Source organism: Nicotiana tabacum, chromosome 17 (assembly GCF_000715075.1).
Source record: "Nicotiana tabacum cultivar K326 chromosome 17, ASM71507v2, whole genome shotgun sequence".
Taxonomy (NCBI): domain Eukaryota; kingdom Viridiplantae; phylum Streptophyta; class Magnoliopsida; order Solanales; family Solanaceae; genus Nicotiana; species Nicotiana tabacum.
In genome coordinates this window covers 14,107,207-14,121,167 of record NC_134096.1, presented here as the reverse complement: position 1 = coordinate 14,121,167, position 13,961 = coordinate 14,107,207, and the positions used below count along the sequence as shown (strand labels likewise).

The 13,961-nt window shown below is 35.1% G+C and overlaps 1 protein-coding gene across 1 annotated transcript; it reads right to left on the bottom strand.

The window, feature by feature from the left end:
• Positions 1-2,424: 2,424 nt before the first annotated feature.
• Positions 2,425-12,535, bottom strand: LOC107759225 (zinc transporter 2-like). The gene is made up of 3 exons (XM_016577112.2): positions 11,962-12,535; positions 11,173-11,403; positions 2,425-3,075 (listed from the first exon to the last, which is right to left on the bottom strand). The coding sequence occupies exons 1-3, from the start codon at positions 12,473-12,475 to the stop codon at positions 2,684-2,686; spliced, it is 1,137 nt and encodes a 378-aa protein (XP_016432598.2). The 5' UTR covers positions 12,476-12,535; the 3' UTR covers positions 2,425-2,683.
• Between the last annotated feature and the right edge of the window lie 1,426 nt (positions 12,536-13,961).

Genomic DNA, 13,961 nt, shown 5'->3' with positions numbered 1-13,961 from the left:
GATAATTGAGATATTTTGGGGTGACATGCATGCTAGGTGACGGGAGTGTGTGCGTACACCGAGGTGTTCATGATACGGGTACACTTTAGGCTACTATTATACTTGGGTGCTTTCATGCCTCATTATATCCGTATTTTCTCTACTTGTATGAGCATTTGAGCTATGATTCGTGTTTAAAATCATGTCTAGGCTATGTACTTATTTGTTTGAGACATGATAGGGCTATTTTTGTTATTTTGAATTGTTTTCCTTAATTGTAGTAATATTCTCAGTCATAATTCGTCATCAGCATGTTATATCTCAATCTTTGTACATTATTTGTTTTCTATATCTCATGATGTTATTGCCTTCTATATGTATTACTGTCTGGGTTGATTTCTATGAGATGTGAGTCAATGAGACTTGAAAGGTTGATGACTAGTGTGGGCCATAGAGCCGTGTTATGAGTTATATTTGGAATGGTTTGCACGCTGTAATAGATTGATAATTGGATCGGGTTGCACGCCGCAACGGATTGACATATGGATCGGGTTGTATACCGCAACAGTTATATTGATTATTGATTAGCGCTTGGGACAGGATCAGCCCCTCCGGAGTCTGATATTGAAGTAAGCGCAGGCACAAAGTTATATATGTGCTTTGGTGAGGGCCATTTGTGTCAGGCACCCATACAATACTAAGTTTGGTTGTGTGTGTGATGGTGAGGGACATTTATGACATGCATCTTGAGTATGTTGAGACTGAGTGTACTTACTGATTTCACTATGATGTTATTGATTTGACATGTATATTTGACATGTAGGCGTATAGATGTCTTTTTTCATGCTAGTTGGTAAATAAAATGCCTTATCTGTTGTTAAAAGTTTGGAAAATCACAATTTCCTTGATGAACTCACATTTTAGAAATTTCGGTGAATGATTGGGTTTGACTGTTATACTTGGAAAGCATGTCCAATTTTTCGTACTTGTGAACAAGCTGAACATAATATCTTTTGAGTTATTTACTTTTACTGTCATTATTATATTATGAGTTATTATTTATTATTGGTGTTAGACCCTGACTTTCCTCCAAGCTCTTCACCGCTTTCAGCTTGAGGTTAGGTTTGTTACTTATTGAGTATATGGAGTCGGTTGTACTCATACTATACTCTGTATTTTTTTTTGTGCAGATCCAGGTACTTCCAGGCGCGGTGATTGCTAGAGTTCGCACTGGTACAGGCTTGTAGAGACTATGATGTAGTTTCTATGTCGTTCGTAGACCTTGAAGTTCTCTTTCTTTTATTTCTGATATCATTGTTCTATTGTTCAGACAGTTTATATTGAGTATTTGGCTGTGTATTTTGAGATTATGTAATGCTCATGTACTCGTTGACATCAGATCTTTGGAAAGGTTGTAGTTGTTTCATCGTTATTTTCTTAGATATTTTGTTGTTGAGATTATTAAGTTCTGCTTATTGAGTTCATTGTAATTGTGAAACTATTTGCTTACTTAACATGCATTATTAGGCGTCATCACGGCTCCTGTGGGAGTTTGGGTCGTGACAACTACTGCATTCAGTATCATCGTTAACCACCATAGCCCACCATTATCAACCACAGCTATCGCCGCCCACCATTTAGGAGAAACCCATAATTGGCAGTTAATTTTACGAGGTAACAAGGTCTTTTGTTTTTTATGGTATAATTAGTAATTCAATATGTTTGGCTTTTGTCTTTAAGCTATATAATTGTGGAATACACAACCAATAAGTGAAATAGTAGTTTTCAATTACCTAATATATATTTCGACCTCCAAGCGCTAACTGGGTCTCTTGACTTCTCTATCTTCTTTTTTTTTATTATTTACTTTCTACTTTTCTTTAGCTTGGCATTTTCTGAAATTAAACAAGTTCTCGATTTTTTGTTTTGTTTTCCGAGTTCTCCAACTTCTCATGATCTCTACTTGTAAGCGAAGGACACATGCAACGAGACATTTATGTAAATTTCCTCATTTGTTGATGGCATAAGCTCTAGTGTCTTTGTGTGTGTCTAGGCATATTTCTTTGCGTGCTAACTTTTAGGGTTGAATTATGTTCGATGTCTAATTCTTAACATGATATCCGAGATGGGCATATTCCCTATTCTTGGTTTATACGATGTTGGCCCCTCAATATTAAGTTGTCCACACTACCTTAGCAGTGCGAGGGTGTATAAAAGTCTTATTGGTCTAGAGTTTTTGTGATTTTTGACAATTCTCAATCGAGCTAGCTTTGAGTTGAGTAAGGCTTACAGTCCATTCTCTTAATAGTTCAAGAATGTTATTTTCTTTGAGAAAATCTCCTTTTGCAAAGCATCATTTTTTCCCTTTCAAACTGGTTGTATATTGATGAATATGATTTGTGATAAGCATTATAAATGAGAAGATCTCTGCTCAAGAAATCGGTATATAAAAACACAACAATTATTTTTATACTGAAAAAAGTACATTCACACATAATTGAATTTACAACACAACAACAACAACAACAAAATCCAATGTAATCCTATATATGGGGTCTGGGGAGGGTAGTATGTACGCAGACCGTACCCCTACCTTGTGGAGATAGAGAAGTTATTTTCGATAACATAATTGAATTTCAAAAGAAGAAAAAACACAAAAAAAATTACAAATTAAAGCCGGTAAAATTACAGAAAACGAATGATCTTAGTCCCATATCATGACTATAGCAATAGTCCCAACTCCTAAAAACACAGCAAAAAATTTGAAGAATTGAGTGTCAAAATAACATTTGTTCTGTGGCCTAAAACCTTTTGATATAAGGTGATTTATTGCCACATATATGAAAACTCCACAAGCAACTCCCATGGAAATGGCATAAGTCCAATCTGCTGTTTTTCCTTCACTTGTAGCATCAATTGCAATTCCTATTCCAACACCTATAGGGCTTGAAATAGCAAAGGCAAAAGAGTAACCACAAGTAAGTAGAAATGGTCTCTTAGGTATCATCCTTAGAAGTGCGATTCCCATTGCAACGGCTGCAAATATCTTGTGCAATGAAATTGTCCATAGATTTCTCCATGCTTCTCCCTTTGTAGCTGAAACACAATTGAAGGAATGCAAATTGAATTTACGAATTTATTCATTGACGGTTTAAAGTATTTACACTATCAGATCACTTATAAGGTAACTACATGTGAATTTTTATAATAGATAATAATTGGTAACCTGATAAAACTAGTGCAAGAATCTTTACATGATCGGCGCATAAGACTTATATACATATATTAAGGATTTATGCTGCAGAGAAGTACATTATCGTAGAAGATCACAGAAAGTAAATAGATAGCAAAACTAATGATTACAAAAGCATATATGAAATGAAACCAAAGAAGTATAACTCTTATGTTATTTGTATTTTTTTTTGGTGTAAAGAAAAATATTATTAATCTCCAACCAACCAAATATACAGTCATATCAAATTTGTACAAACTAGAGGAAAGTTCCTTCTAGTCGCAAAAGTTCTCCTGGCTAATCGATTTTTCCTATCTTTGTGTGCTATACAATTCCTCCATCCATTTTTGTACTATCCCTACCCTCTCTTCTAATGTTTTGCATATCCAATCTAACTTTACACTCTTGTATAATCTGCTTACATACCACCATTGGACTAGGTACTCAGCTGTTCCAGATTGCATCATTCCTTGCTTGCCAGATTTTGTACACCAACGCTGCCAAGTTTGCCAATATAAACTTCCTGCACATTTTACCTTTGATCTTCCTTGTTAATATTTTTCACAACCCTTCAATATCTGGTGTATTTATCCTCATTCCTAGCCACTCCATCAGAAGCCCCAAGAATTCCTTCAAGAAATGACATTCAAAAAACAGATGTTGGATTGTTTCTATGCTTCCTCCACACATTTCACATCTTGTTTCTTGGCATACTCCAATTTTTTGCAGCTTTTCCTTTGTCAACAATCTTTTATGTACTGCCAGCCAGCTTATAAAACTGTGTGTTGGGACATTTAGTGAATCCCAAATCCATCTAGCCCAAGGCTAATCATTCACCTCCCCTTTCCTCCAGTGATATCCCTTTTGTATGGAATACCTTCCTCCTATCTGTTGCCATTCATTCCCCATATATCCCCCTTGAACTTTTCCATTACATTGCATATTCTCTTCCAGTACCAGCTGCAATCAGTCGGTGGCAAGTATTGCTTCCAACTGATACCTTTTATGTAAATGTGATCAACGCACTTCACCCACAAATTGTCTGCCTTTTGAGCAATGTTCCACACATATTTTGCTATTGTTGCCTCATTCTATATCATACAATCTATTATCCCTAGACCTCCTTTTTATTTTGGACTACATACAGTGTCACATGCAACCAAAGGGGCTCTATTAGTCTGTTCTCTTCCATCTCATAAGAAATTTCTACATATTGCAGTAAGTGTTTTTTAACACAGCCTTAGGCAGGATGAAGATTGATGACCATTATGTGTGTACTTGTAAAAGAACTGAGTTAATTAATTGTACTCTACCAGCATATGAAATGTTCCTCGAGCTCCAGATCTTTAGTCTAGCAGTAATCTTATCTATTAGTACTTCACAGTCCATGGTGGAGATCTTCTTTGTTGAGATAGGCAACCCCAGGTATCGAAATGGTAATGCCCCTCTCAGATAACCAGTTGCCTTACATAAATCTTCTAATAGTTGGGATTCCATATTAGCACTTAAAATATTCGACTTTCCTGCATTAGTGATCAAGCCTGAAGCGTTAGAGAAAGACTGCAGTCCTCTTAGTAAAAGCATTATTGACTGATAGTTGCCTTTGCAAAAATAACAGTATATCATCTGCGAAATATAGATGATTCAATTTCAATCCTCTGCATTTAGTGTGATACCCAAAGCCTCTCATTTAAGCTACCTTATTCAAGATTCTAGTAAGATATTTCATGAACACTACAAAAGCATGGGTGACATTGGATCACCCTGTCGGAGACCTCTCTTCCCTGTAATACTCCCATATAGCCCCCCATTTATTGCTATGCTATATGTAGTAGTAGTTATACATGCCATTATCCACTTAATGAATCTCTGAGGGAAAATCATTGCATGGAGCATTTCTTCCACAAACAACCACTCTACAGTATCATATGCCTTTTTGAGGTCAATCTAGATCAAACAGCTCTGAGTAGTATTCTTCATGTTGTACAGCCTTACCAAGTCCTGACAAATCAGAATATTTTGCACAATGGTTCTCCCTGCAACAAAGGCACTTTGGTTTGCAGAGATTAGAGTTGGCAGTACCATTCTGAACCTATTACATAACATTTTAGATATCACCTTATAGACAGTATAACATCATGTTATAGGTCTATAGCCTCCCACACTAGTAGCATGAGAACTCTTAGGTATAATGGTAATCACTGTGTGATTCAACACTCTTAGCATTTTCCCTGTTCTGAACAATTCCATTACAACATCCACTACATCTTTTCCCACCACTTCCCAATTATCTTTGAAGAACTTCCTTCCATAACCATCAGGACCTGGTAATTTTTCTCCATTAATTTCCCACAAATCTGTCTTAACCTCTCTTTCTGTAAACTTTTCTTCCAACAATCTCCTTTGTATTTCAGTAACTATTGGTCCTTGTCAAACCAAGCTACTATTTACATGCTCCCTTTCCCTCATGTTAGTACCCAAAAAAGTAGTGTAGAACTCAATAAAAGATTTTACAATTGCATCAATCTAAGTTACATTTGCTCCTTGTGAATCAGTTAATAGAAAACACTATATTCATATTCCTCCTGGCCTTCATCATACTATGAAAGAACTTGGTGTTTAGGTCCCCTTTTTCAGCCATTGCACCTTACTTTTTTGACTTAGATATTGATGTCTAGCTTCATTTAATCTCTTGTAATTGCTACTCAGCCTTGCTTCTTCTTCCTGTAGCTCTTGGTTTAGAGGACTCTTCTACAATCTACCTTGACATTGCATTAGTTCTTCCAGTGCTTTATCTTCCTGCCCTTCTATATGACTGAACTTTTCTGTATTTAGTTGCTTTAATTTTCCCTTCAAATTATTTAGTTTTCCCACCGGCTCATAAATTTTGGTCCATGTTTTATTTGTCTTCCATCCTTATTTAACTTTCTCCTTGTACTCTGGTACTAAACTCCACGTGTTGAAATACTTGAACATATGTTGATTCTTTTATTCCCCAGCCCATCTTATTATTGCAGGACAATGATCTAATGTCCATTCACTCCTATAGTATACTTCTGAGTCTGATAGAGCCATTATCTATTCATTGTTCACCAAAACCCTGTCAATCCTACTATAAACCATGCTTGTTGTTCGATGTAAAGAAGGCTCTGGAAGTCTTCATACCTGCAATGTACAGTCCTCTACACATTGCTTGAAGTCTCTTATTTCTGACATTGTAACTAGACTCCCAATTCTTTCCCCTCTATTCAGGACACAGTTGAAGTCTCATATTACTGCCCAAGGCTCTGACATATAGTCATGAATATCCTTGATATCCTTCCATAATTTTCTTCTCAATGCAGTATCATTGAACCCATATACCATTGTAACTGATAGCTTCCTATTTGTACCAATGTGATGTACTCCACAATGTATTAGTTATTCTGTGACTTTATATATACTAACATCAAATGCCATAGGCTTCCACAAAATCCAGATTCTTCCTCCTTTATGATGACTTAGATTAGTACTATACGACCATCCATTACATAGGTTAAGAGCAGCTCTTTGTGCCTTGGCTCTCTTAACCTTAGTTTCTAAGAGACCAAACAATCCATCTTGACAATTATGCATAAACATATGGACTTCCTTCTATTTACCTGGATTGTTTAGTCCCTTGATTCCAAGATTCAATTTTATCCATGTGTTGGTGGGTTTCCCCCACCCTTGCCAATTTTAGCCCCTTGTTTGCATATATTTCCAAGCTCATGTGTTACTAGCTGCTGCCCTGCATGACTAGTACTTGCCCTTTCTTCACTTTGTTGTTGTCCTAAAGTAGCAAATGTATTGCCTATCTTAAGTGGTATTTTTTGAACCACCACTGCTTTCTTCACATACTTTCCAGCTTTATAACCTTGATTATTGGTTTGGTTCTTCTTCCATCGGCCCACCTCTATTTGCTTGCTTTCCACCCCTTTATCCTTCTGTTGCATTTCTTCACCCTTTTGTGATGCTGGATCTTTTTGTGTCTCTTTTCGCTCTCTCTGCTGGTCTACCTCCATGTGTTCCTTTGTCTCTTGTTGTTTTTCATTCTTCACTCTTTCCTCCTGTAGGAATTTTCGACACTCGATAATTTCATGCCCGTAATTCTTGCATTTCCCACATAATACAAGCTTCCACTCATAATGAACTACCTGTTCAATAATCTTTCCATACTCATTCTCAAATCTAATGGTTTTCGGGTACTTTTGATTCAATTTCACTTCCACCAATACTCTTGCATACGTTAGCCTTTCCTTTTTAGTAGTAGCAATATCAGCCTTGAGAGGTTTCCCAATTAGACCTGCTATTTTTGTAAGAGCTGCTTGCCCCCAATACTTGATGTCTAGCCCTATCAATCGTACCCAAATAGGAATCTTCTCCATTTGTTCCTTTGTGATCTACATATCTGGCTTCCATGGCTTTACAATTACAGGTTTTCTATCAAATATTTGGACTCCTTCTTCTACTACTTTGCTTCTGCTTTCAACACTATGAAACCGTACCAGGAACACCATTCTGTTTAATTGCACTACTTTGTCAATCCTCAATGAACCCCAGATTCGCCTAAAATATCCATGCATATCTACCTATATTGGACTAGACCCTAGGACATAGCACACCACCACCATTGTCCAATACTCAACCTCATCCTTAATGTCTTCCATTGTAATTTTGACATTCATTTCAGTACTTTCCTCAATTAGGTCCAGCCCTTCCTATATCGATATTGAACCCATAATATTACTCCATGACTTAGTATTTGATTCTAGGGTTTTAGTCGAACCTGTAGTTTTGGTCGCCATTATTTCCTCTTCTACAAGGTTTTCCCATGATGCCCTGTTCGACACTTCAATTTCAGTATTTCTCTTGTTCCCTCCCTGCGGTGTTGCTGGATTGAACAATTGATTAACATCCAAAGGTATAATCCCTTGGATTGCGTTAATGTTTTTTACTTTCTTCGCATCTCCCGATTGCAATACTCCCTTTCTCACTAAATTCATTGTCTGACTGCCTTGAATCTTCTGACCTCCCCCTCCCGTCTTCGATTTTCTCGCCATTTCAGTTGTCACTAAGAGAAATTCTCATCCTAGAGAGAGAAAGTTTGAGTTGGCCTTATGTTATTTGTCTTGTCCTCCATGTGAAATAAAGTCCTTGGATATTCAAGGTTAATAACAATTTACAACAATAATAATTATCATTTAAGATTTGTAAGAATGCTCCATATTTGATTTCTCAAAAGAGCTATAACTTGAGAATTGAGCTTAGCTGGAAATAATCTTGGTAATAGGTCTACTTCCAAGTAAAATTGAGTTTATTTAAGAGTATTATAAATTTTGTGCACTGATTGTATATTAAATTTATACACCATCAGATTAAGTTGAAGTAATAACCTACTATATTTGGTTAAATTGAAATAGTTGTGTAAAAAGCATTTACAGTGTTAATGTTTGTTGGGTTGTTGTCCATTGTCCAACCAAAGACTCAAAGGCCTAATCTTCTTCTCTTTTGATTTTCATCGCTATTTGGAATTGAATTTTAATTTTTATTCCTATTTGAAATTGGATTTTAATTTTAATTTGTGGCTTTAAGAAAAAGAACATTATTATTTATAAATAGAGCGACTTCATAGAAATATTCTATGCTTATTGTCATTAGTATTTGAAAACCATACCACATAAATGAGATTTTTGAGAGAGCATCCATCAAGAGAGGAGAAAAGAAAAAGGGTACTTTTTGCTGCAGGTTTTTACTCCGACCAGCCAGCTTCAAATTATATTTTTCGATTCGTTTATGTTGGATCGGGCTAAAATTTTAAAAAGTATTTCTAACATCTTGGTCGTTGATTTAAATGGTGAATATCGAATTTGGAGGCTTGTAACATCAAATTTCAAGCCCTAAATAGTAGCTTTATTTTAGATAATATCTCCATATGTAGCGCTTGTATGTAGACAATTTAAAGAATTTTTATAATCCTCTTATTGTAAGAATTTTTATAATCCTCTTAAGGAATTCATCATTAGAAAACTACGCCTAAAATGCCTCAATTGAATGGTTTGGCATAGAGGATGAATAGAACTCTAGTTGAAAGAATTATATGCTTTCTTTTAGAGCTAAACTTTCAAATTCCTTTGGGCGGAAATAGTTAATACAATTACTTTGGATGGTGGTGTCCCAGACTGAGTTTGGTTTTCCAAAGCCATTTCTTATGAGAGTTTTAGTGTGTAACATTTGTGTGTTATTCCTTAAGAGTGAGATCGAAGCTGGATGTCAAAACTAAATGGTTCATCTTCATCGATCATGGTCAAAGATAATTTTAGGTATCGTTTCTACGATCAGTTGATAAGAAACTTATTTGAAGTCCTGATGCAGTGTTCTTTGAAGACCGACTATAGAAGATATTGACAAAACTTAGGAGATAAATTCTAATAATAAAGATGATGATCCATATCAAAATAATCATCAGTGTGTAAATCCTATAGATTCTCTAATTGATGATGTTGTGGTTGAACAACACCTAATTCTTGTTCAGGTAACTACTTTGAATGATCTTGAAACCTTTGTTAGAAGATCTACAGGGAGAAATAAAAATCCACACATTATTCTCCTCGTGAGTATGTACTTTTAACTTACATGGGAGAACCACAAAGTTATGATTAATCCCTGTAAGATACTCACAAAAAGCAGCATGTATAAGCCATAAAAGATGAGATAAAGTCACTCAGACATGAGTTGGTGAAATTGCCAAAAGGGAAGAGAGCTTTATCAAACAAATGGATTTTCAGAGTAATGCAAGATCAACATACTTTTGTGCCTAGGTACAAGGCAAGGTTAGTTGTTACAGATTTTGGACAGAAGAAAAAAGTTAATTTTGATGAAATTTTCTCCCATGTTGTGAAGTTGCCTTCTATTCATGTGGTTCTGGACTTAGCCGTAAGTCGAGATTTAGAGGTTGAGAAGATGACTATCAAGATTTCTTTTTTCATAGTGATTTAGATGAAGAGATTTATATGGAGCATCCTGAGAGTTTCGTAGTTAAGCATGTTGATAAGCATGTGTTTTGCAAAAAACAAATTGGCAAGCATGAAACTTGGCAATAATTGCTCTACTTGAAGACATATTTGGCTGGTTGGCTGGAGGGGGAGTTTGTTGGACCATTGACTATTGTCCAGCCCAAGGTCCAATGGCCTAATCCTTTTCTCTTTTGATTCTCACTCCTATTTAAAATTAGATTTTGGTTTTTATTCCTATTTGAAATTAGTTTTGGCTTTAAAAGAAAGCACCATTCATTACCTATATATAGATCAACTTTAGAGAACTTTTTTTATGCTCTTTGTCTTTAGTCTTTGAAAGACTTTAGCACATAAGATAGATTTTCGGAAGAGCATCCATCAAGAGAGAAGTAAAAGTGTTCTTTTTGCTACAGATATTTACTCCGACCAGCCAGCTTTAAATTATGTTTTTCAATTTGGTCACCACTGGATCGGGCTAAAATTTTAATTGGGTATTCGTAACATCTTGCTAGTTGATTTTAGTGGTGGAGATTGAACTTGGATGCTTGTAGAATCAGATTATAAGCCCTAAACAGTAGCTCGACTTTGGGTGATCTCTCTCGATTTATTTTTGCTTTTGTTGCTCCATATTTGACACTTGTTATGTAGCCAATTTGGAGAACTTTTGTAACTCTTTTATTGTTATAATGAAGCTTTATGGATTTTTGTATCCCATGATTTTTACCTCCGATTTGAAGGTTTTTTCACATTAAAATTTGATATTCCTTATCTTTTTTATTTTCGGATTTTCGTCATAACAATGTCTATAACTAATAGTTAGAATTTCCTAGAAATATTCCCTCCAATTTATACTACAAATAAAGCAAGAAAGTCAAAATTTTCAATTCCCTAAATTCATATACTAGTAGGAGTAGTTAATTTAATTACCTGATACCCCAACAGCAATGCCTTCAAAAATAGAGTGGAAACACAATGCAAGAATGAGAAGTATTGTGTCCCCAAATGAAGTTGTCTTGAGAAAAGGATTTGTTTCCCCATGTCCCTTCTCAGTACTATTAGCTGACATTCCTCCTTCTACTTCAACTTTGGCCTCACTTGATTCATGACCCTTTGTCACAAACATGATAATGCAGTCACTAAACATGGTGAGAAGGTAGCCTGCCAAAAAAATGCAGTTTATTATTAGAATTACATAATGAAAAAAAATTCACATATTTTATCTAGTTGCAAGTCTCTCATTCTTGTAGTCAATACAGACTTAGGTAAAGATAGATTATGATGGAAGAATAAGATCCATATATGTGATATCGACTAATTAAGAATAGATTTTAGTGTTAGAGAACTTCTAATGTTATTTTTCACTTTTATTTTATTTGGTATGTATTTTTATCTTATTTGGTATGACGACAATATAAGTTAAGCTTAAATGTAGAAGTGACATATAGCCGTCCCCAACTTGTTTGGGATTACGACGCAGTTGTTATTATAGGTCTCTCGTGATTATGCTGGGACTAAACTGACATTGATCATATATATATATAGGGATTGGAACGAGGATGCTGACGACATTGCAAAAATTAGTTTAAGGGGAATTTATTTGGTATGGCGACAATATAAGTTAAGCTTAAATGTAGAAGTGACATATAGCCGTCCCCAACTTGTTGTTGCTATATAATTTCTATTTTTAGTTTAAAAAAAAAAGTAAAAGAAGGTAACCTGCAGAAGCCAACATGAAGGAAAAGGGGTACTCTTTCTCAGTAAGTACAGCAAACTTTGCAGCAGAATCACTCAAGAAATGCATCAAAGAAGTCCCTAAAAAAACACCACCAGCAAATTGAGTCCCTAACAATAGAAAACTCTCGTTCCATCGATAAAAATATGGCGAAACTCCACCAGCAAATGTGCTCACAAACATTATGATCAAGCAATAAACTTTAACAAGAATCAATCCCTTTGCGCGCAAATTGGTATTCTCATGATCTGAATCATGATCAGCACCACCATGACCATTGATAGTGAAAAATTGCAAGAACAAGAAGAGAGCTACTGTTAAAAGAGTAGTTGACTTCTTGATAGAAGCCATGATCATTTTCTTGTTATTGTGTTGTGCTATGAAGTTAGTTATGTTAGTTAATCTTCTATAAGAAGAAGGTATGATTAGACTGAGAATTTTGATGATAGTATTTTTGCAGTACAAATTTGACTTTGGATGAGGTTGTAGTACAAACATGTTTGTACAAATTAAACTGCAGATTGGCCGGCTTCTTAGGAGTTGACAACTTCATGGATATTGTAAATTATATTGAGTAACATCTGCCGAGAAAACTAAATAATATAGCAGTGTGGTGAACATAAACTTCTAAAAAGATGTTTAAAAATGGAAGCAGGATAAGATAACATATTAGTGAAGGGGAGCCTTGGAATAAACGGTAAGTTGTTTATGTGTGATCTATAAGTCACGGGTTCGAGCCGTGGAAGTAATCACTAATGCTTGCATTAGAGTAGGCTATCTATATCACTTCCTTTATAGTGCGGCCTTTCCCCGACCCTGCTTGAAAGCGGGATACTTTGTGCATTTGGCTGCTCGTAACATATTAGACAATAAGATGGGCAAAACCCATTTACAGATTTCTCAAAGGGGTTGCCCCAACCCCCCACCTCTCCACCGTTTTGGTGGAGTCAGTTTGGTTCCAAGCCCGCCAATGCCAGCCCAAGGGTGAAGCTGCTAAAGCAGCTATGGGGCCACAAATTTTCATAATAGGTTATATGATAATTTAATTTTAAAAGAATATTTAGTGTTCTAAATGAAAAGGTATAAATTTTCATAATAAAAAAGTGAGATTAAATTGGAAAAAAAATATCTTTTTGGGAATTACTCTCTGAGCCATAAATTGAGAAAAAATTCGATTAATAATTCATAACTCAAAAAAAGGTTGGAACTTTAATATAATTTCAAATTTTGCCATGGATAAATTTTAACAAACAATAGAAACTTTAAATTAGAAAGTATGTCTCGAAAGAGACTAAATGGATTAGATAAAACTATTAATAACTTTGCATTAAAAAATTAGAAAAATAGAATTTATATGAAATTATATGTGAATTTAACTTCTTTTTTTATTTATAAAAAAATAAAATAAGGCCTCTCATGAAGTTTTGTTTTAGGCATATGTTTATTGAGCCGCCCATGAAGCCCGCACTCGACATCTTATATGTAGTTTTTTTTCTTACCAACTTTCAATTTGGGACTTTGTTGGCACGACTAACAATCTTTTCTTCCAACTAAATACCACATGTTTTATCACCAAAATTCATAGGCTTGTCAAAAAAATGTATTGTGTGTCCCTCACATTATCCAAGTATTTCTTAGCCCTATGAGCCAAGGCATAAGATCTACTTTTCGCCATTAGCATACTCATCCCACCGAATAATCAGCTCTGGCCAGGGGCGGCCCAATCTTAAAGCAAGTGAAACACTTGCTTTAGGCCCCAAAAATTTAAGGGCCCCAAAATTACTAGTATTCTCTATATATAGTAGTATATTATTTATATAATTATCTTTTATTATTGATAAATTTATTTCTTTATTGTCATATTAATTTTTAATAACTCGATTTCTTCCTCTAATTAATATAACTAAAATAGTTTTCTGTCAATCTTATTTTGCTTTTTTACATTAGTTGGTCACGTAACTATATCTAATAATCTAACTTATTA